This window comes from Hydra vulgaris, chromosome 06 (assembly GCF_038396675.1).
Source record: "Hydra vulgaris chromosome 06, alternate assembly HydraT2T_AEP".
Classification (NCBI taxonomy): Eukaryota; Metazoa; Cnidaria; class Hydrozoa; order Anthoathecata; family Hydridae; genus Hydra; species Hydra vulgaris.
This window is the reverse complement of record NC_088925.1, coordinates 20215001-20236234: the sequence shown is the minus strand read 5'-3', so window position 1 is coordinate 20236234 and position 21234 is coordinate 20215001. Positions and strand designations below refer to the sequence as shown.

Below are 21234 nucleotides of genomic sequence, written 5' to 3'. Positions count from 1 at the left end.
GTGTTCCAATAATATATACGGTGTTCCGATAATAGGGACAGTCCAGTGAATGAGGCAAGATTTCATAAATCTAAAATGTTGCTACTTAAGCAAATCATAATCAAATATAACATTGCTCCAATCTAACTAATATTGCAGTTTTTTAGTCGCAAAAAAAAAAAAAAAAAACACTGCAACAATATGTAAAATATTTTGATAAGAAAATGTGTTAATAAATTGTCATATTCAGCAACAGAGGCATCGCGATAGGGTAGACAGAGTAGATAAAGCCCAAAGAATACTAAGTCTACAATAGATTTGCAGGAATTACAGAAAATTTGACAAAAGGATAAGTTTTATCTATGGGCCATCGAGTGTGTTACAACGCCGCTGTTCAGAAGAGGTGGCATTTTTAATTTTTGCCTGGGGCGCCGAAAAACCTAGCAACGGTCCTGATTGTAAAGTTTAATAAAAGAGTTTCATAATAAAGTTGATAGCCAAAAAAAATAAAAAATATGATCACAATATTGTAAAAATAAACTTTAATATTGCAAAGTAAAAGTTTTGGGTCTCATCTATATCTATGTTTTTAAACGTCCGTGAACTTTTATTTTGACTAAATTTATGTCATTGCAATTGAAATCACCAAAATGCGCCCAAGTCTATAAAATGTCAGTTTAGTACAAAAGTTAATTGACGTGTGCTCAGAATGAGAGACAATGCTAATAGATTGGCGGCAGCGCAGCTCATGGTTCACAAAAGACGTGCTAATAAATTTAATAATTAGATTAGAAGCGTAACTAATCTTTTTAATATAAATCCAAACGTAGCCGCACTATGTTTTGAGTTCATGCAAAACCTCCCTCTTCTGCAAATACCTGTTCAAGAGGTATTTTACTATCGTCAGCTTTGGGTAAATACTTTTGAAACTCACAATCTGGGAAATAATATGGACCACTGTTATGTTTATTACGAAGGACAGGCCCGAAAACGCCCAAATATAGTATATACCTTTCTACAAAGCTATATCTTCACAAAAATTCCGGATTCTGTTCAAGAACTTCATCTATTCTCTGATGGTTGTCCTGGGCAGAATAAAAACCATACCCTTGTTTGATTTTTAGTAGCTCTACAAGCTGGAAGACGTTTTAATTTATCATTATATTCCTACGCGGAACACTCATTCCATCCCTGTGATAGAGACTTTGGTACTATCAAAAGAAATATACGAAAGCATAATCTCATCTACCTTGTGGGTGAGTATATTGATTTGATAATCAGTAACAAAAAAAAATTCCAAACCATTTACGGTTACGAAGATCACGTACGAGGTCATTTTAAATTTCAAAGATTGGTGACCTACTGTTTATAAAAAAAGCCCCAAAACCTATCAGATACAACATACGCGATCGTGCATTTTCTGTATCGGATTATAAAATGTTTGTTTATGAATGTGCAATGCCTGGGTATGTGACAACATATGACTTTATTGATGGACTTTATTCCGGAACTTTTAAACTTGCAAAAAATCGAGTCAAGCAACAACTGCCCACATTGAAAATTTATCAGGAACCAGTTGCAATAAATGAAAAAAAGATCAATGATATTAAAAAGCTGGAACATTACATACAACAAACAATGAGTCGTGCGTCACGTCATGTTTCGCAAGCTAGAGTATAAATTTGCTGAGTATAAAATTGCGCAAGTTTATGCGTCATAGCAAGATAAAATCTTGCGAAACATGACGTGACGCACGATTAATTCGATCTATAATGTTAATTTATTTGTCGCGGATAATTCAATGTTATTAGCAAATATTGACAAATTAATTTAAAAAAAAATCGCAGCTGATATAAATAAAGGTATTGTATAAAAATCCATATTGACAAAATTGAACACATTGCAAAAATTTGACATTGTTTGATTCAAACTTTGAAATATCTATTAAAGATAATGAATACCAACATATGGCGTTAAAATGTAAATAAACTAAAATTGCCTGCATAAAAAAACTGTTGATTTTGATGGGAATTGAACTTTGATAAGATGTGTATTCTTATTTTGATAAAATGTACATTCTTCATTTAACTATGAAATTATTAGTAAAAGAAAAACTTCGGTGATTTTTTTATTTTCTAATTTTAATATTTTAAAAATGCATTTAGAACAAAAAGTACTTATTGTAAACTAGTGATAAAATTTTCTATTTTTTGCGCAAGTTATTAAAACTTATATTAAAAGATAATTACAAAAATAATGATAATAATAAAATGGTAACAAAGCTATGCAAATAAAACTAGTTATTCTTTAGTAATAACTATATTAGACATAAAGTAATAGAGCCAGAGCTTTTTGGTATTTGATGTAACTTTCGGGAGCTTAAAAATCTTAACTTATTATACTTTGTATTACTGCTGTTAAATAAGTTTTAGGTTGGCAATAGATTCGTTTTGTAACAAAAGTTTTGATTTTTTTTTCCACATTTAAATCCTGATTTCAGCATTTTTACTTATTTTGCATCCGTTTGAACTTTTTGTTGGGTATAGAAATTAACAATGGTAAAAAAAAAATCAACAAACATTATAATGACAAAAAAGTTAATAGAAAGATTTTTACAGAAAAGAAATCATAATCAAGTGTGACATTAACAGTTTTAAAAACTATTTTTATAAAGTTATAGCTCTTAAAGCTAAAGATTTTTCTCTCATTGATTTTTCTGTTATATTCAGGTATATTTTATAAACATGACAGCACTATTTATATTCATTTATAGTTTATATTATTTATGATTATTATTGAATAAATTAAAAAAAAAAAAAAAAGAGTACCCAACTTGATAATAGTGGCTCCCAGGGAGATAATTATGTTTAAAAAAAAGATTACTTTTAATAAGTCTTCTAACACTAAAAGTACAAAAGCTTGGAAAAAATCTGAAAGTTACATAGAAAACTAAAAATGCTGGCTGCAAAATCCTGGTAGCAATAAGTAATATTATTCTTAGGATAATTTTGGTGGTCTTGATATTTTGGTGTGTTTTAATGTTCATTTCTGATGATTGGAAATACTTGAGCCAAATATTTGTAAGGTAAATTAATTTTTGTTATCTTTTTTCTCTATTAAAAAAAAAGTTAAAAAAGACAGCGAACTTAAGAATTTTCCCAGTTTGTTAGTTCTTAAATTAAAGAAAGTTTTCAATTATTTTATTTATTTAGATTAGATTATATTTAGACATCTGATCATTTTTATAAAAATACAAAGTTGTTAATATTTATGATATTTATTAGAAAAGCAAGAAAACTAAAAATATGTGATATATTTATATAAACTGATTATATGTTTCTAAGGATGCAACTTTCTTATATATTTTGTGCTTTTTAATTTCAAAAGAAGAAAAAGCAGCAATCATTTTGAAAAAAATGATTGCTGCCCCAATCCTAACCCTTAGTCGATGTATCAGCACTCCTTGCATGTTGTACCTATTTAGTTAGTCAATGTATGTACTGAAGCCCCCGCAGCTGCATATTTCAGTATAATGTCATCAGTGTGTATCTAATGCTACATATGTGTGTGTATATTTTACTTGCACACTACACACACATACACAGATATATTTTATATATGTAAATAAATAGATATAAAAATATAAATTATGTCTTAGTTTCAAGGCAGTTTTAGTGAACAAGAAACAAAGAAAACTGCATGCACTGCAACCAAATTATCATTAAAAAATTGAAGAAGTGAACATTAGAAAAATGTAGCCAAAACAAAAGATTAAATGCTGAATTGCCATCTAACATTGCTAAAGTCAATTGTCAGAAAGGGCAATATAAGCAATTATAATCAATATTAGATCATTTCTAAAATCCAACATAGTTCTAAATTTCTTTATTTTTAAATGCCAATCAGTAGTGTCGCAAGGGGTGTGTGGGCCGCATTGGGTGACACCATCATGACATGACACAGAGGTGTGACACCAAAATAAATATTTTGAATTAAAACAAATATGCCAGAATTTTTTTGGTGGTGTTCTGTTAGTTATGATCCTATATTTGCTCACATCACCCACAATTGAAACATACCATATTTTATTTCTGCAATGGATGCAGGAATCACAATATAATAGCTGATTATGGTGCACACCTAGTCAAAGTATTAAATATATCAAAATTACTAACTTCAACTACAAATTTATAATCTTTACAAACTGATATAGTTTGTAAAGATTATAAATTAACTACAATTAAAATGTATGTATTAATTTTTTAATATATTATTCTAATAATTTTTTAATATATTCTAGTAATACATTATGAAAACATCACCAACTCCCTTGGTGAGTATTAAATATGATATAAGATATATTTCTAAAGTCAATTATTATTGTATGAAAAAATATAGACTTTATTTTCTTTAAATTCCGTAGGGATTATTAAAGTAACAAAAAAAAAATTGCTACCTCAATTACCTAATCTTACAAGGTGGATTGATTCCTTAGTTACATAATCTTACAAGACAAAACCTACAGCTAGAGTGTATAAAAACATTTGTCAAGTTATTAAGTTTATTTAGAAATAAAATGTAAGCATATGAAATTGATAGCCATTTTATCAGAAGAAATGGCATTTGTCTACAAAAAAAAATGGAGCTGATTGGATATACATTAAATAAGGTAAAGATTGTTATTCAATGAAAAAGTTGCTGCTGATCTGGAAATGAAGTTTAATAAGACATTTATCAGCTACAGGCAGATATTAAAACTTTGTTGGATGCTATATAGATATGGATTAAATAACTTAGAGATGAAAAAATTATTTACATGCAATGTAACAAGGAAGTCTGAGAAGACAATGGAACTTTTTTGATTTTTTTACCAATCTAGTTGATCCTAAATAAAAAGGTAAAAATGTTATTGTATGATGTTTTAATATTGTAACTTTTTATGCAATATAAAAAAACTTTTCATAAAACACTAGTTGTATTTTTAACTTTTTGTTTCCCTTTAGGTAAAAAACATATCAAATAACATGAAGAGCTAGCAGAGGAATGGCTTCCTAAAAATTATCCAGAATATGTCTGGGTATTTTAGATATCTATTGAAAAAGTTATATTTTATTTCTTTATATTTATTCACAAAAATATTATAAAAATCTCATCAGCTAGGAACTGGTGAAGCATAATTGATCTAAATGTAGTGAAATAATTTTTTACTAAATTTTTCAAGGTTTGTTAGATACTGGTTCAGCTGCCAATGAAGTTTATGCTCTATTGTATATGGTATCTGCATATGGCTAAGTTTATGCTCTATTGTATATTGTATCTGCATATGGCTTTATATGAAGTAAAATTAAAAGAATAAAGATTAAGTTCTTAAAAAGCTAAGATGGTAGCCAAATAATGAGGCTGTGCAAAAAATTGCAATGATTGGAGGCTAGGAACAAAAAAGCCCTTTAACTTCATCCCCTCCCACCCCAAACGTGAGATGTAACAAGTTAATAAAATATTTTTTGTACTATTTTTAACTAGACTATATTCATCAATAAATTTAAAGTTTGGTAGTATTATTTCTCAGCGTTCAAAAATTATGACCATATAAAATTTGTAACCCTCTCAAATTGGGGGGGAGGGGGAGTTAAACTTTATATGGTCATAATTTTCTAACGCTGAGAGATAATACTATGAAACTTGAAATTTATCAATGGATATAAGTCTTGCTGAAAATAGTACAAAAAATATTTTATCAACTCGTCGCCCCTCATGTTTGGAGTGGGGGAGATGAAGTTAAAAGGCTACATTATTTGACATAACTATAATCCTACAAATGTTTGCTATATGTCTGGAAGTTAGCTATCTCAAACACCAAAAAATCCTAGATCCGTCACTGCATGGTTCATGGTGATAGGGGTCATAATTAGGGTCAGATTGTTTTAACTTTGTAATTAACCCTAAAAGTTAACTGAAACCATGACTCTCAAATAAATGTTTTTGTTTCCTGTGGAAAAGTGCATGACATCAGACATACTTATTAGAGATGAATTAACCCATGTTCAGACAAGTTAGTGACAAGTGCAAAAAAGAAAATAAATATTTTTATTGTACGCCACTTCATGAAGGCATAAAATAAAAATATTTATTCTTCTGGATTCAGATCGTTATGATTCACAAGACATTTCAATCCACCACCATTACAATCCACCACAATTACAAAGTACAAACTAAATTTAAGTCTATTTAAGTGTTTAAAATGGATGATTTTAATAACAGTTTAATTTTAATAGCAGAAAAAGTTTTTATAACTAAGAGACATATAGTTAATAGATAAATATAAAAGTTTTATAGCGTGACCACAATATTGAGTTAATCACTTAGTATCAGTATTTAGTATTTTGGCATTATACATCTTGGCGACATTTATAATTTAGTGAGGAAACAGTAGATGTGGTTGTTGAAAATCAGAAAATAAATGTAACTCAAAATAGGTATGAAATTATTTGCTATTATAGCTATATGGATGATTAAGCGACAAACCAGCCTATACAAAAAATGTAAAAAATGAGTTTCAACTAAAAAATGATTTATGTAGTATTTCTCTGCATAACAATAATATATTACACTTAAAATTTTTAAGTGCACTATTAAAATTTTTAAACTTTTTAATTATCTCATTTTAATATATTCATTGTATAGGCTGGTTTGGTGCTTAGTCATCTGTATATCAGTGATAAATAGATTTTATTTATTATATTCTCTTGAAAAAATCTTGGAATTTTTTTTTTTGAAAATTTAAATGGGGTTTCAGGAAAACATGCAAATTATAAAAATAACAATTTGGTTTGTTACTAGTTAGTTAAATTGATTAAATCATTGCAAAAGAAACGAAAATTCAGGTTTTAATATCGTCTTGTAAAATTTATTAAGAAGTAATTAAATTTAAACTAACAGTTTATAAACTAATAGACTTTTATTTTAAATGTAAACAACCTAATTTGATAAACCCTCTGTAAAAGAATTAAAATGGAGTCAAATAAAATAATTAAGAATTTTTTTTTTTTTACAAGAAAAAGATTTTTACATTTATTTTTAAGTTGCAGAGAATTGTACTCTCAGGTGCAGAGAACTGTACTCTCAGGTGTTTAATAAACGGAATAGGACGTTTATTGATTTTCAGAAAGTTTTTCGACACGCCCCTTAATAAGCTTATTGAGACCCTTTTCATTAATTTTTACTTGTAATCAACAAAGAAATTTTATCAAAACAAACTTTTGACCGTTTTTGTAATCATTATCTTTACTTCGAAGTCTAATATAGTGTTGGGTTTACTCCAACAATGTTGTTTTTAACATTTGAACTAAATAAGTTAAAGGGTGTGTAATATAATACATCTAAGTCTATTGGGACTCAGTTTTTTCAATATTTGACATTTTTCTTAACTTATTATTGTTGTTTTCTTCCGTGTACATACAAATATTAAAATGCATCACATTTAAGGGGAAAGGGAAATTAGAGCGCAGCGATTTTAAGGTGCGAGACTCGGAGTTAAAGAGTAGCGATAGAGTTTCAATTTTGAAATATAGTAATATAACTACATTCAGTCTCTAATTGTTGGTAAGTACTTTTTTTATTTTTTTCTATAAAATTTTTATATTTAGATGTTAAAAGATTTGTAAAGGAAACTTTTTTTTAAATCTATGGTAAAATTGATTTACATATTAAATATTTTACACGTGTACACGAATAAATATGAAAGAATAAGCACGCCATTTTTTTTCAGTGGTTGTATTAAAATCTTTTTAATTGTTTTGTATTTTGTTTACAATGTGTTGTGGTTTCAAAAAAATATGTTAGATTTTGGATTTAACTTGTAATTAGTTTTAAAAATGAGAAAAAATTATGCACAAGTATTTACAAAATCCTAATAGTAGCTACAATTCGATAGCAAAATCGTTGCAAACACATCCATACACCGTTAGTCGTGTTATTTAACGTTTTTCTCAAACAAAATCGATCAAATGCAAATCTGGTGGTGGAAAAAAGGAAGGTTTAAAAGATATAAAACTAGTTAGAAAACTGGTTAACAGTTTTAAGAATAACCCAAGCCTTTCACTAAGAGAACGCGCAAAAATATATGGATTTTCTCATAGTTTTGTTGCAAAAGTTAGAAACAAACATGGTTTTCATTTTTTCAAAGCACAAAAAGTGCCCAACCGTTCTGAAACTCAACAAAAAAGCAAGTATCCGCGGCAGAAAGTTGTATGACAATTTTATTTCTAAAAATTTCTGTATTATTGAAGACGATGAAACTTATATCAAGTACGATCATCAACAAATTCCTGGTGCTGTTTATTATAGTGCCAAATATAGAGGAAAAGCAGATAAGAAATTTAAATACACAAAACGTGACAAGTTTGCTAAAAATGCTTTGATTTGGCAAGCTATTTGCAATTGTGGCAAAAGATCAGCACCTTATATTTCTCAGTCCACACTTTCTGGCCATGTATATGTTAAAGAATGTTTACAAAAACGCCTTTTACCTCTCATTAAGTCACACAATAACAGACCTGTGTTCTGGCCTGATTTAGCTTCAATTCATTATTGTAAACTACCTAAATGAATGATATAAAAAGAATGTGAAAATTTTATTAGATTCCCACAGGAATAATTAACTTTTTTTTAATGTTTGATCTTCTTATATTATTGTATTAAAATTATTGTTTGGTTCGAAATAAAAATTGAGGAGTACTTTTTTTAATTTTTTTTTTCTACTTTCATATTTATTTCGTGTACACGCTTTATGTGAAATTGTATCTTAATCAATTTATAATAAATAGATTTTTCGATTTCCTATAAATAACACATCCGATTATTTATGAGATAATATGTAATTTATATATTTTTGCTATTAAAATCTCACTTATAAAAATAACAGTTACGATAACAAGTTGTTACAATTTGACGAAGTAAATTCTTTATTGCTTCTGTATTTTTTAGTTGAATATATAAATAGTTTTAATATCTAATTTTTTTTTCTTTAAAAGTTCGTTTTATAAAAAGTTAGTAATTAATTAGGTATTCTGTATTAAGTTAGATATTTTTGATTGAACTAATTCGCTGACAAACTATGTTATTTAATTTATTACAAGAAAATATAATGCAATACCCTCCCTCCCTTCTGTCACAATATTTGACAGATGTCTTTTCCTACCCGATGGACAAAACAGATTATAAGGATAAACTTGAAAACTTCAAGTTAATCTTGGATCACAATGTTTTCTAGTTTAAAACTATGTGAAACAAAAAGTTATGGAAATTTATAAGATCTCCTTATTTGGTAGCTTTAAAAACAGGGGTGGCGGAACATGTGGCTGCATCCCTTCATATTTAAGGTTTAGGGGCTTTCGGTATTACACCTCCCACCCCTGCCCGCCGTCCTTTCACATAATTTTTAAGTCTCTGTAGCAATTATTTCTAAATGTTTTTTTGATGTTATTAACGATGATTTTAGTCTGACTTGACTACATCTGTAGATATGTGTTTTTATAAGAGTTTTTGATTACACCAAAACAACAGCCGATTTAAAGTGTAAAGTTGATCGCAATATATTAAGAAGTTATGCTTTTTTTTTTTTTTATATATTAGAAATGATATATGTACTAGATGTCTAACTTGCGGGATTTCATTGGACGAAAAGTAAAACCACTTTTTTGTTTACACATTTAATCCGCCGTTTGTAAAAAGGGCAAAATATTAAATAGCTAATGTTGTGGAAGCCATTTCTAATTACGGCAAAAGCGGCTTCACTTTTTGGATCAAAGTTAGACACCTAGTATATACTATATATCATTGATTATTAGTTATTAAGATGCTACAAGAAGACCTAATGGTCTTATCAAAGACCATTAGGTTTATTAGCACCGTTGAGGAGCATTTAACTAGGCAGTTCATGTGCATTTCTTACCAATTTTTAGTAGCGTAAAGCCGGAATCGAACCTCGTGGTTCTGAGCCCGAACTCTAACTACTGCGTCACTTCTGCTTTACTATTTTTATTATTATGCTTAATATAAATGAAGAATTTGGTAGCAACTCATCTGATGATCGAGTTAGAGAGAAAGAGTTAGACACTTCGCTGGCGTTAAACTCTTTCTCGCTATGATAAAAATACTCTGAAAAATCACAAATAGGACACTAAGGAATATTGTATAATATAGAAAGACAATTAAATCAATGGTTCCCAGAAAATTAAATGAATTCATTAGTCGCTATAGAAAAGTTATTATCAAATGGTGATAATGTATGAAGGTACATAATGGTGAAAAGTTATTGTCAAATAGTGATATATAAAATCTTTGGATATTGTGAAAGATTTCTATAAAAATGATATAGTTTATGATAATAGCTAAACTTATTTAAATCCATTCGGTAAAATTATAATATTACTTGTAAAATCCATTCGGTAAAATTATAATATTACTTGTAAAATGAAAGCTGAACGGCAAAAAGAGTCTCACTAATGTTTTCTGAAGTATCAAAACTTCTTAAAATTTACTTGACAATACCAATAACAACCTGCAATTTTTCTTCCTCTATGAACAATGAAGTGATATAGTCGATCGACCTCGACTCGAAAGCGATTGAATCATCATTTACTTCTTCAGTTTTATAAAATGAACACAAAAGATTTTACAAATGGAAAAAGTAAAGATACAAGAATTTTATACTATGAAAAACGTTTGAACTACTTTCAAATTTACATCATATTTTTTTGTTGTCTTAGATTCATTTAAAGTATTTTTAGTTTGTCGGCTGCGCGTTAGATATAATTTGAAATTAAATTTTAATCAATTTTGCTTGTAGTTGATATTATATATTATCGAAAACGGAAAAATGTGGATCTCATTAAAAATTAACTTAAAATTAAAATTAGTTTTATAAAACTCGCAAATTATTTCTAGCCTTAACCAGAGTTGTTAACAAGGCCTAAAGTAGCAAGGCCACATGTTACAAGGCCAAGACCAGGCCATAAGTTACAAGGCCAAGAGTTATAAGGTCAAGGCCAAGAATAAGAGTTTCAAGATCAAGGCCTACGCAAACATTTTCAAGACCAAAGATTTAAATTTTTGCCTTACGTTAAGGCCAATTATTAACAAAACTGTAGGTAGCAAGTGCTGTGACAATAAAATCACATGTAAAAATAGACCGAGGTTATGCGCAGAATTCAACGAATTCAATAAGAAAATATACTTGCAGATATATCGTCAGCCCGGAATACAAGTGTCGTATTCGAAATTATCGAAAAACATTACTTACACATGCGAATTATCTATTTTATGTGGATTTATTTAAAAAAAATTTTTCCACTATCGTTTAGTAGATCATTTGTCGTAAATGAACTTTATATGCGAGACGCTCGACCAACATTTGTTGTACTTAGCGTAGACCAATAGTAGCATTCTATTTGCTCACGTGACTTTAGATTTAATTACGTATATTTTACTTGTCTACTTTTTAACAAGTTTTTTTAACGCATTCCATTTAATATTGAATTGTTTTTTGTTTTCTTTGAATTGAATTGAAATGTAAATAAAAATTATTACTCGTAATCAGAAGATCTAAACAGTATTTATAAATATATCGTTTTTTTGTAAAGATAATTAACAAATATGGATAATTTTATAACAAATATTTTATGGCCAAAAGCAAGTATTTTATGGCTTCTGATGCTGATAATCCGATACCAATAGTATTGGAGCCTAACCACCAAATGGAAAAAGAAAAGAAAACAAAAGTAGATAAAAATAAAGAATGAAAACTTTTAATTCTTTAATTTTATGTTGCTTTTTTTTTTTAAAGGCCAAGGTCAAAACAATCAAGGCCAAGGTCAAGACCAAGGCCAACAGTTTCAAGACCAAGGCCAGACCCTTAATTTTTGGCCTCAAGGCCAGGGCCGCCAAGAGGGAGGGGGGCAAAGGGACAGTTTGTCCCAGGCGGCAGATATCCCTAGGGAGCCAAATGAAAAGAAGGTACCTAAATAAAAATTAAAAAAAATTATTTATCTATAACATAAGGAAATTTTAATAAATCAGAGGCGCCGCCAATAACTAAAATTCAAATCTTTTTTTGAATTAATATTACAAAAAAAAACGATATTTTTGGATCTTTCAAAAAATATGTGAGCTGGAATGGGAGAAAGGGTTACTCAAAAACGTTCAAATGAGTACAGGGGGAGGTGTTAAAGACAGCGAGTACATCGCAGTTTGACCATATCTCGTTTTCTATCAATCCTAAATCTTAAATTTTTTTATTTTTAACGTAAGTATTAACTTTTACGAGTTCAATATTACGTTATGGAACAGAAATAACGAATTTAACTAAATGTTTTTTGTTTTTAATGTTTTAAAAAATGTTTGCGTTTGGGAAGGAAGGAAGGCTGATTTTGTCATAAATAATGCGTACGTACGCATAGAAGGGGGGGGGGGAGTTTTTATATGCATACAGGTGTGTACAAAGGGGAGAGAGTACTTTATGTGCTCCATCCCCTTTACGTACTTTATGAATGCCTCCTTTGATAACTTCTTTCAGTAAATAATTAATTGCTCGTAAAATTTGCCTGTAAAATTGCCCTTTTGGGAAACATAAATAAATTTTACGTAATTTTTCTTGTTTTTGACGAAAACCAAAGCATTTTTTGTCTCAACTTTGCTTCGATATTTTTTGTTAACTAAATTTTTTTTAAGAGCAAAGTTCTTTATGATTCTATTGATTATATAATAAAAAACTTATTTTGTTATTTTATTATTTGGAGCGATACAAGGGTTAGTGAATGTATAGAACATTTTTATGCAAAATAGTAAAATATATATTAATTACAATATTTAACGTAATAAAATTTCAATTTTTTTATTGGATATTTGAGTCTAAAAATATTGTTACGTGACACAGCTGATACCTATTGTTTTGCTTTTGTTATTTATAACAATTGATAGCGCGCATACCTTTGCTTTTGAACGTTCCCTATTCATTCATACGTCCTTTCTTTTAGTTATATTTAATTCAGGTAATAGGATTGAATAATCACATTTTATTGACTATTTAGCCATTTTGATTTGTTTCATAGCCTGCTCGGTGTGGTTAAGGAGATTTACAAATTATTCGAATTCTTTTATTTGAAATTAGCATTATTTTATAGGCGTATTATGTCTAAACAAAATCTTTAGATGTTATAATTTTTTTTTGCTTCAGGTTTTTTTAATATTTGAAGAAACTTTTCTTTTTTATATATAATTTTCAAAACCTTATTTTTCAAAAAATTATTTTTAAACAATGATAGTTTATGTTATGTTAATTAGCCATCTGTTCATTAGGAGTTTGATTAGATACTGTTTCTCCAACAAGCCTCTTGTAAGACTTGTGGAAAAATTGTGTTTCCATTTAATTCGATTATAATCTGTCGCAGTGGTAATTCAACATGATGCAGCAGACACTTGAGAACTTTTTTATGTTTGATAACCAAACCGTTATATGCAACCGTAAAATCTACATCAATTACTCATTCAAACATAAAAATTAAATAACAACACTCCAGAACTTATACTCTTGCGTAACTACCCATAAAAAAACAATCACAGATGACCTATCAACGCTAAGATTCATTCAAGAAAAACCATCGATTGTTTGTTTGATTGTTGTTGTTGAGAGAGAGCCAGAGAATAAAGTAAAGATTTTCACTTGAAATCGTTCATACGTAATAACGTATCACTTAGAACCTTATCAACAAAAAATGCTGATGGTGGCACATTATTTTTGGTGCTGTAGTTGAAAGAAGAATAAGGTATTTAATAAGATCTTTCAAAAATACATTGATTTTTCCTGACATATAAAAATTGACATTTTTGTTTTTTGAGAGTTATCTGTTGTCCAATAAAGATAATACCCACCAGAAGCGATCTGGTAAGATATCTTAAACTATGTAAATCAATGAAATCAGGGTTTATAATCAGAATCAAGTATGGAGAAATTTGAGTTATATTGATTTATATTCATTGACGATGGGATGGCTATTTACTTATTATATTATAAACAGTTTTTACATGGCCGACGGCACGGGTTTCGAAGTGGATGGGCGCAATCGTCAATTTCTAAAAAAAGTCCTCTATATCTAGAAATATCTTCTAAAAAAAAAAGTATCGTCGACCCTGTTTTGTAAATACACTTTGTTCGATTTTTCATCTTTTTTGCTACATTTATGAGAAAATTACATACTATTAAAATTGAAAATCATTTTCAGTTTATTTAATCTGTTTTTTACACTTATACACTTGTATCTTATTTTTAAACGATCGTGTTTGATTACTAATTATAGTTTATAAAAATTATATTTTAAAATATAATTTTTTTTTACTGCATTTATTACTATTAATACAAATATTTTAACATAAGTTTATATTCTATTTTGTTTCTTAATTTGAAATTTTTTTCCTTCTGGTTAGCAAAAATTCTCTATTTCACTCTTTGATATACCTTTTTTTTTTACTTAAGAATAATGACAATTTATAGAATTGAAAAGGTATCTTTTACTACCTACTATTATAATTTTATTTCGACCAAATATTATGTTCTTAATGTTAAATGTTATGTGACGGTTACGTAACTTTTAACCTTACGTAAAGAATTTTCTAAAAAGGATGAACTAAAATGTCTCAAAACAATTTGTTATATCTAACATTATTAAATATAGCAATTATATATAATAATTTGTTATGATGACACTCTTTTTAAGTTTTAAATAAATATCGATGTGAACGTTTTAAATGGGTTTGCTAAGGATGAGGGCGGTTGGGGTGGTGGTGGGGGAGATATACGTTTTAATTAAGTTTTGCCTCTGATGATAAAAATGCATTAATTTAAAATATGTTTTTTTAGCAAAATATCTTCTGGTCTCGTCCAAAATATCATTTTCTTAAAAACTCATAAAACAGGATCTACAACAGTGACCAATGTTATGCAAAGATATTCAAAGTTAAATGGTTTGAAACCAGCTCTACCCTTTTGTGATCATAGATTTTGTTATCCAAGCAAATTCGATGACACGTTTTTATTCAAGCATAGCAACAAAGATAAGTATAACATTATTTTTAACCACGCTGTTTTTAACAAAGAGAACATGATCAAAATTATGGCTAGTAACAATACTAAAATTGTTACAATAATTCGAGAGCCATATTCGCAGCTTGAATCTACAGCGAATTATTTCAATTTTAGAAAGTTTTATTCGCTTAGGAAAGACTTACCATTACTAGAAGCCCTTTTCAAAATGTCAGATGAAGATTTAAAAAGGTTTCTACATTCTTCTGACCCCACAATGGGAGAAGGAGCTTTTTATTTAACGAAGAATCCGAACAGTTTTGATATGGGTTTTGACGTATGGAATGATAGCTCTGAGTATATCGACATTGTAATACGCCGTATCGAACGCGATTTTAATCTTGTTATGATAACAGAGTATATGGAAGAGTCGTTAGTATTGTTAAAAAATGAGTTGATGTGGGATTTGAAAGATGTTATTTTTTGTGTACATAATGCAAGAACAACTAAAGTCCAAAGTCCAGAAAATATTGAAAAAGTAAGACACAGAGTTTTTCAATGGAACAAGTTAGACTATTCGATTTACAATCACTTTAATGAAACATTTTGGTTGAAAGTTAAAAGCTTGTCTCCACAATTTGAATCAGAGGTGAGAAAGTTAAAACAATGGAATCGATATTTGCATAATCATTGTAGGTTTAATAAATCATCTAAATTTTCAATTTTTTTAATTAACGACTATTATAAAAGATGCAAAGGTAACTTTTGTATCGATTTTAAAACTGACGAGGTTGCGTTCACTGATTGGTTTAAAAGTATGCGAAGCAACGATAATATATATAGATAGTTTGCGAATATGAGTATATTAATTGTTTATCAATTTTATTATCAATTTTTATGGAATCTTATTCCTTGGAATGGAAAAACGGCGATTATCGGTTTGGTTTGTAAATATTTTAAACTTTATTTTGAAATTTTTTAAACTTTAAATTTCTATATTTTAAAGTAAAATAAAACTTTCTTATTTTTAAAAATAAAAGTATTTTAAATTAAAGCTAAATTTTTAGTCTTTTTACGTGAACAGCAAGAGTTCGCGTAAACTGCAACTTCTTCACCCAAAATCGACTCGACTAATAAATTTTTTGCGGATTTTTTTGAACCCTCATAAATATCTGGATATTGTAGTTATTTGTAAAGGAAATAACATTATTAATAATTGCAATAGCGTAAGGTTGCATGCTCAAAATATTTCATGTAGCACTATAGAACTGATATGCGGAAAAAAAATCATTTTATGACGTCACCATAGTCCTATGCTATTTATTAAAGATTAAACTCTAAAAATTTTATATTTTTAGAAATGTTTTTTTAAATAATAGAAATACATTATAAATAAATAAATGCTTTCAAGAACTGATTTTAAATTAATAATAAGAAAAAGAATAAGCCAGACAAGTTTTTGTGTAATATGTTAAAAATAACAACAAAAGGTAATTTTAAAGGTAATAAGAACAAAAGATAATTTCCTGTTATTCAGGAAAACAGCTCTTAGCTCTCAATTTTAAGTTTAGGGCAGGGGGGTGATTCACTATTATTCAGGTTGTTAGCTCTCTAATTAAAAGAGTAAGCCAAATCAATAAGATAAAAGCGAATTTTGACTTTCTCAAACAAAACAGTTAGTCAAAACTGGGCGCTGGTATATACTCCCAACCCAGTCGGCAAATTTAGTTGTAAATGCGCATTAGAAACTCGTTTAATTACGTATCGTTGTGGTATATATGTTAGCCATTTTATCGTGTTGAACACGCATTAGATGCGTATAAAGACAGGTATACAATACGACGCCTACTGAGTATCAAACTCGCATTTGAAACTCTTGTAAACACGTATAAAACACGATAACCAGAGAATATTCAATACGTTTTCCTGGTATTACATGCGCATTTAAAACTTTCCATAATACGTATTATTTACGAATATATGTTAGCTATTTTATCGTGTCAAACGCGCATTAAAAATAGACATCAGATGTGTATAAAGACAGGTATACAATACGACGCCTACTGAGTATCAAACTCGCATTTAAACACGTATAAAACACGATAACCAGAGAATATTCAATACAATTTTATTAACTAATATGAATTCATAACATAATGATGACTAGCAGTAAGCAACCCGTAAAATGGGTTATGAGTTATTAAATCATTAATAACAATAAAAACACATTAATAACTTGATATATTATCTAAAAAATTAAATACAAATTTATCTATAAATATTTTAACTTTGACTCCCTATCAGCAACGTCATTGCTTATAGTTAACGACATAAAGACCGCATTAACATCAGTTGAGTTCTTTTTAAAATCTGTCATAACACAGGTACCAGAAAAGGAAAGTCAAGTAAAGCCTGCAAATACCTAAAAAACGAAATGAAAAAAAAAATTACAATTTTTAATTACAAAAGTACTATTTGCATTTTATTGTTAGTAGAATTAGGATAATAATAACAGAAAATATATATTCTGTGTCGACAGTATAATTAACAAAGATTATAAAAAGGCTAGACAATACAATGTAGTAACACTGGCAAATAACACCGCAACTTAATAAGATATTTTATTAACTTAAATACTTGGACTAAAAAGATTTTATTTATTACAATAATTGAACCATCAAGGGACAATTATATCAGGCAACCAAAAAAGTTCGTGCGGTTTTGCAGATCCATAAATAAATACATATAAAAACAGTTTTAATAAAGTTTATTCTGAAAAATAGTCCCCTTCAACAAGAATAACTTTCTCCCATCGTGAAACAAGCTGATATATTCCATTTTTATAAAAGTCTTGAGTTTGGTAGCTAAAAAATTGAATTAATTCATTTTCGAGATCTTCTGTATTTCGAAACTGTCGATTCCTCATATGATTATCCAGGGCCAAAAACAGGTGATAGTCGCTTGGCGCAAGGTCTGGTGAATATGGAGGGTCAGGTAGAATCTTCCATTGTAAACGTGCTAGAGTTTCATGCGTGATTTTTGCGGTGTGCGTTCTGGCGTTGTCCTGGTGGAATACAACACCTTTTCTGTTTGCCAAAGCTGCTTGTTTTTGGTGAAGAGCAACCGAAACTCTGTCCAATTGGGCGGAGTATATCTTAGCAGTAATGGTTTGTCCACTTGGTGCAAATATAAACGAATAGCTTCATCACTCACATTAAATCTTAAGGCAAGGTCCTGACATGTTTAACTGGAGTCCTGCTCGATTGCCAGCTTGATATCCTCGTTGTTTACGATGGATGGTCTTCCAGATTTTGGTTCATCTTCAAGGTTTTCATTTCTAGAAGAAAATTTTTTTAACCACTTTTGACTCGTCGGTTCTGCTATAGTACCTTCCCCAAAAGCAGCGCATATCTTACGACAAGCTTCTGCAGCTTTAGTTCCAAGTTTGAACTCATAAAGTAAACAGGCGCGAATTATCGCATCTGACACAGCCATACTCCACTTAAGACTTTTAAATTTAAAACGCACTAATAAAACTTATGAAACACACTGATTGATTCTCCTTAAAACAAGCTTTAATTTATATGCAAAATCATCCCCCCACCACAACCAGTTTTCTTGATACATTTCTTAGAAATAGGCAATTAGGATAAACCACACGAACTTTTTTGGTTGCCTGATAGTTAAACAATTTGAGCAACTATATCATAAATATAGCAAGCAACTCGTAAAATATTTCTTATAAATGGTCATTATCATTTGTGGTATTAAGAAATGCGTAAGAGCTCAGTATTTACATAAGTTTTATTAAATCTCCCTCTCATCTAAGAGAGAGAGAGGGAGAGAAAGAGAATGTTTCCAAAGCAGCATGTTAACAAAAGTAAAAAAAACGGAATAAATAGTAGTAACTGGTTTTATTATGTTACCAGTAAACAAAACTATTCTTACCTTGATTAAAAGCTAATTTCCAGCATTTCTTAATTAAGCTCCAGGTTCTCTCTAACTGTTGACTAATGATTAATAGAGTAAATTTCACATTATACTAAATTTACAAAATAATAACCATGTCTCAACAGTAAGCTAACTAATCAAGAGATGACAAAGGGAAAACAAACTAAAAAAAAAAATGAAAAAAATAACATAACTATGATAGAAACTATAAAAAAACATTTAAATTATTTAAGTTTAAAAGTGTTAATTGTTACTATAAAATAGTTGAACTCATACTTTGCTTTGTTCTAAAGTGTCTAAAGTAAAAACAAATTAACAGACATTAACACTGCTTGATACTGAATTCTGTCAAGTAAGTTTTCTGCTTGCTGAGCAGTATTTCTTACATTTCAACAACGAATAATCCTGCCTAGATCTATTTTTTTTATTTGACAACTATTTTCAAGTTGCCTATTAGCATTTACATTAATAACTTCATTGAGCCTAATACTATCTATTTCAATTTCACTATTATCATTAAACATATTACCAGTAATCTTACTATTGTTACAATTGAATAAATGAACATAAAAGAATCTTACAAACCGTGATTTTTTCTAATCAAAGACTTATTTAAACTTAAGATTTATTGAAATCCATATTTTTTATGTGTTTATATACATAAGTCGTTTATCTAGAATATTAAACAATATTTATTTACATCAATAATTTTTAATTTAACAAAGAGTCTACAATGCACAAAATTATTTTACCTTGATGCACAAAAATAATAAATGCACAATCTTGTATAAAAAATTGAAGCAATGTCATATTTTACTCTAAAGTAATTATATATATAAATATATAAGGAATTTTTTTTTTTTTTTTATTCTGTTATTTTTTCTAAGAAAGAATATTTATATAGTACAGAGAAATATAAAATATACTGAAATATAGGCAGATTTATGCTTATAAACTTTCGTGTCAATATATATCAAATATAAAATAAATCCAATATAAAATAAAACAAAATAGTAAACTTACTCAAATCAGTATCGCTATACCATGTGAAGTAACTAAAAAACACTTCAGTTCTTTTCAATTGCTCTAAAAAATAACTTCCAGCTCTTTCTAATTGCACTAAAAAATTAAACAAAACTTGCTTAGCTAAGTTGCCTAGTTCTTAAGAATCTGAAAACAAATTAGTAAAAAACCAAGAACAAACAAACATTTATTTATTAAAACTACTATATTTAAACAAATTAAATTAAACAAAGAATAACACCAATTCTCCTTAAAGGCTTAAAAAAAAAGTTTCAGCTCAAATTTCCTTGCTGACCTTGCTTGTAAAACCATGTGAATAAGAAACAAATTTAGAAAAGCCTAGAAACTACTTAAAAATGACATGCAACATTGTAGTTTGAACGTTGACTGGACTAATTATTAGCAGATGTTTTCAAAAAATTCATAAAAATTTACATATATTCGTTCTTTTATATCGCATAAATCCGTCATATGATAAATCTGAAATGAAAAAATGTAATCAATAATACAAAGAAAAACATCATATATGAATCGAAAATCAATATATCTGATGGAGATAAGATGTCATGATAAGAGAGTAGTAGTTGTTAAATATTGTTATTTCATGTTAGCTTTTAGAAAACAATTCATGTTGGTACATCATGGTTCTAAAAATTCAAATTAAGATATAAACAAAATGTATATACGGCAAAATGATTTTTCTTGAGTGACTTTTAGTGAATGATTAAAAGCAGTGAGTTTCAATAATAAAACCACTTATAATTTTTAACAATAGACACCAACATAAAGGTAAGCCAAATGTAACAACATTAGTAACATAAATAACAACTTTACGCAAAATCTTGCTCAACACGTTTGCCAAATCACACACTTTGAAAACATGGAAACAACATAATATAAACATATATACTAACTATAAAACACAACATATTTATTTAACTTTATATAACATATAAAAACACCTCATATAATATTTATATACACAATAGATACATTTTATACTATTTTAAAAACACATTTATAAAACAATTATATAACACATATTACCACATACATATATTTATCAAACACTTTTTAATTTTGACCATAATATAAACATGTATGCAAACTATAAACATATATAACTTGAATTGCGCAAACAAAAAATTTAAAAATAACATGAAAAAATCTAAAAAGATTCATATATATATATATATATATATATA

At 28.4% G+C, this 21234-nt stretch overlaps 1 protein-coding gene and 1 long non-coding RNA gene across 6 annotated transcripts in view; one reads left to right on the top strand and one right to left on the bottom strand.

Annotated features, from left to right (window-relative positions):
- Window positions 1-1775: 1775 nt before the first annotated feature.
- Window positions 1776-16109, top strand: LOC136081712 (galactose-3-O-sulfotransferase 3-like). 5 transcript variants are annotated; one of them, XM_065799501.1, is made up of 4 exons: window positions 1776-1841; window positions 2981-3064; window positions 6399-6455; window positions 14894-16109. In XM_065799501.1, exons 2-4 carry the CDS (start codon window positions 3018-3020, stop codon window positions 15900-15902), a joined length of 1113 nt encoding a protein of 370 aa, XP_065655573.1. In that variant the 5' UTR covers window positions 1776-1841; window positions 2981-3017; the 3' UTR covers window positions 15903-16109. The 5 variants fall into 5 exon arrangements, with proteins under 5 accessions (XP_065655573.1, XP_065655570.1, XP_065655572.1 ...); XM_065799498.1 differs by having other exon boundaries at window positions 1812-2098; XM_065799502.1 differs by lacking the exons at window positions 1776-1841; window positions 2981-3064 and adding exons at window positions 4401-4876; window positions 4983-5080.
- Window positions 16110-17279: 1170 nt separating this feature from the next.
- Window positions 17280-21234, bottom strand: part of LOC136081711 (uncharacterized) — a 25235-nt gene continuing 21280 nt past the window's right edge. Inside the window, exons 2-4 of the long non-coding RNA XR_010639044.1 lie at window positions 20030-20125; window positions 19004-19824; window positions 17280-17477 (exon numbers count right to left, since the gene is read on the bottom strand). This is a non-coding gene — a long non-coding RNA (uncharacterized LOC136081711). The remainder of the gene's footprint in view (window positions 17478-19003; window positions 19825-20029; window positions 20126-21234) is intronic.

What these genes read in the sequence shown, in the direction of transcription:
- LOC136081712 (XM_065799498.1), top strand. Translation starts at nt 2,049, where the DNA reads ATGTACATTCTTCATTTAACTATGAAATTATTAGTAAAAGAAAAACTT. An exon ending in TTAGTAAAAGAAAAACTTCG is followed by an intron (nt 2,099 to 2,980) that starts GTGATTTTTTTA and finishes TATTATTCTTAG; the next exon opens with GATAATTTTGGTGGTCTTGA. An exon ending in ATAAATGTAACTCAAAATAG is followed by an intron (nt 6,456 to 14,893) that starts GTATGAAATTAT and finishes ATGTTTTTTTAG; the next exon opens with CAAAATATCTTCTGGTCTCG.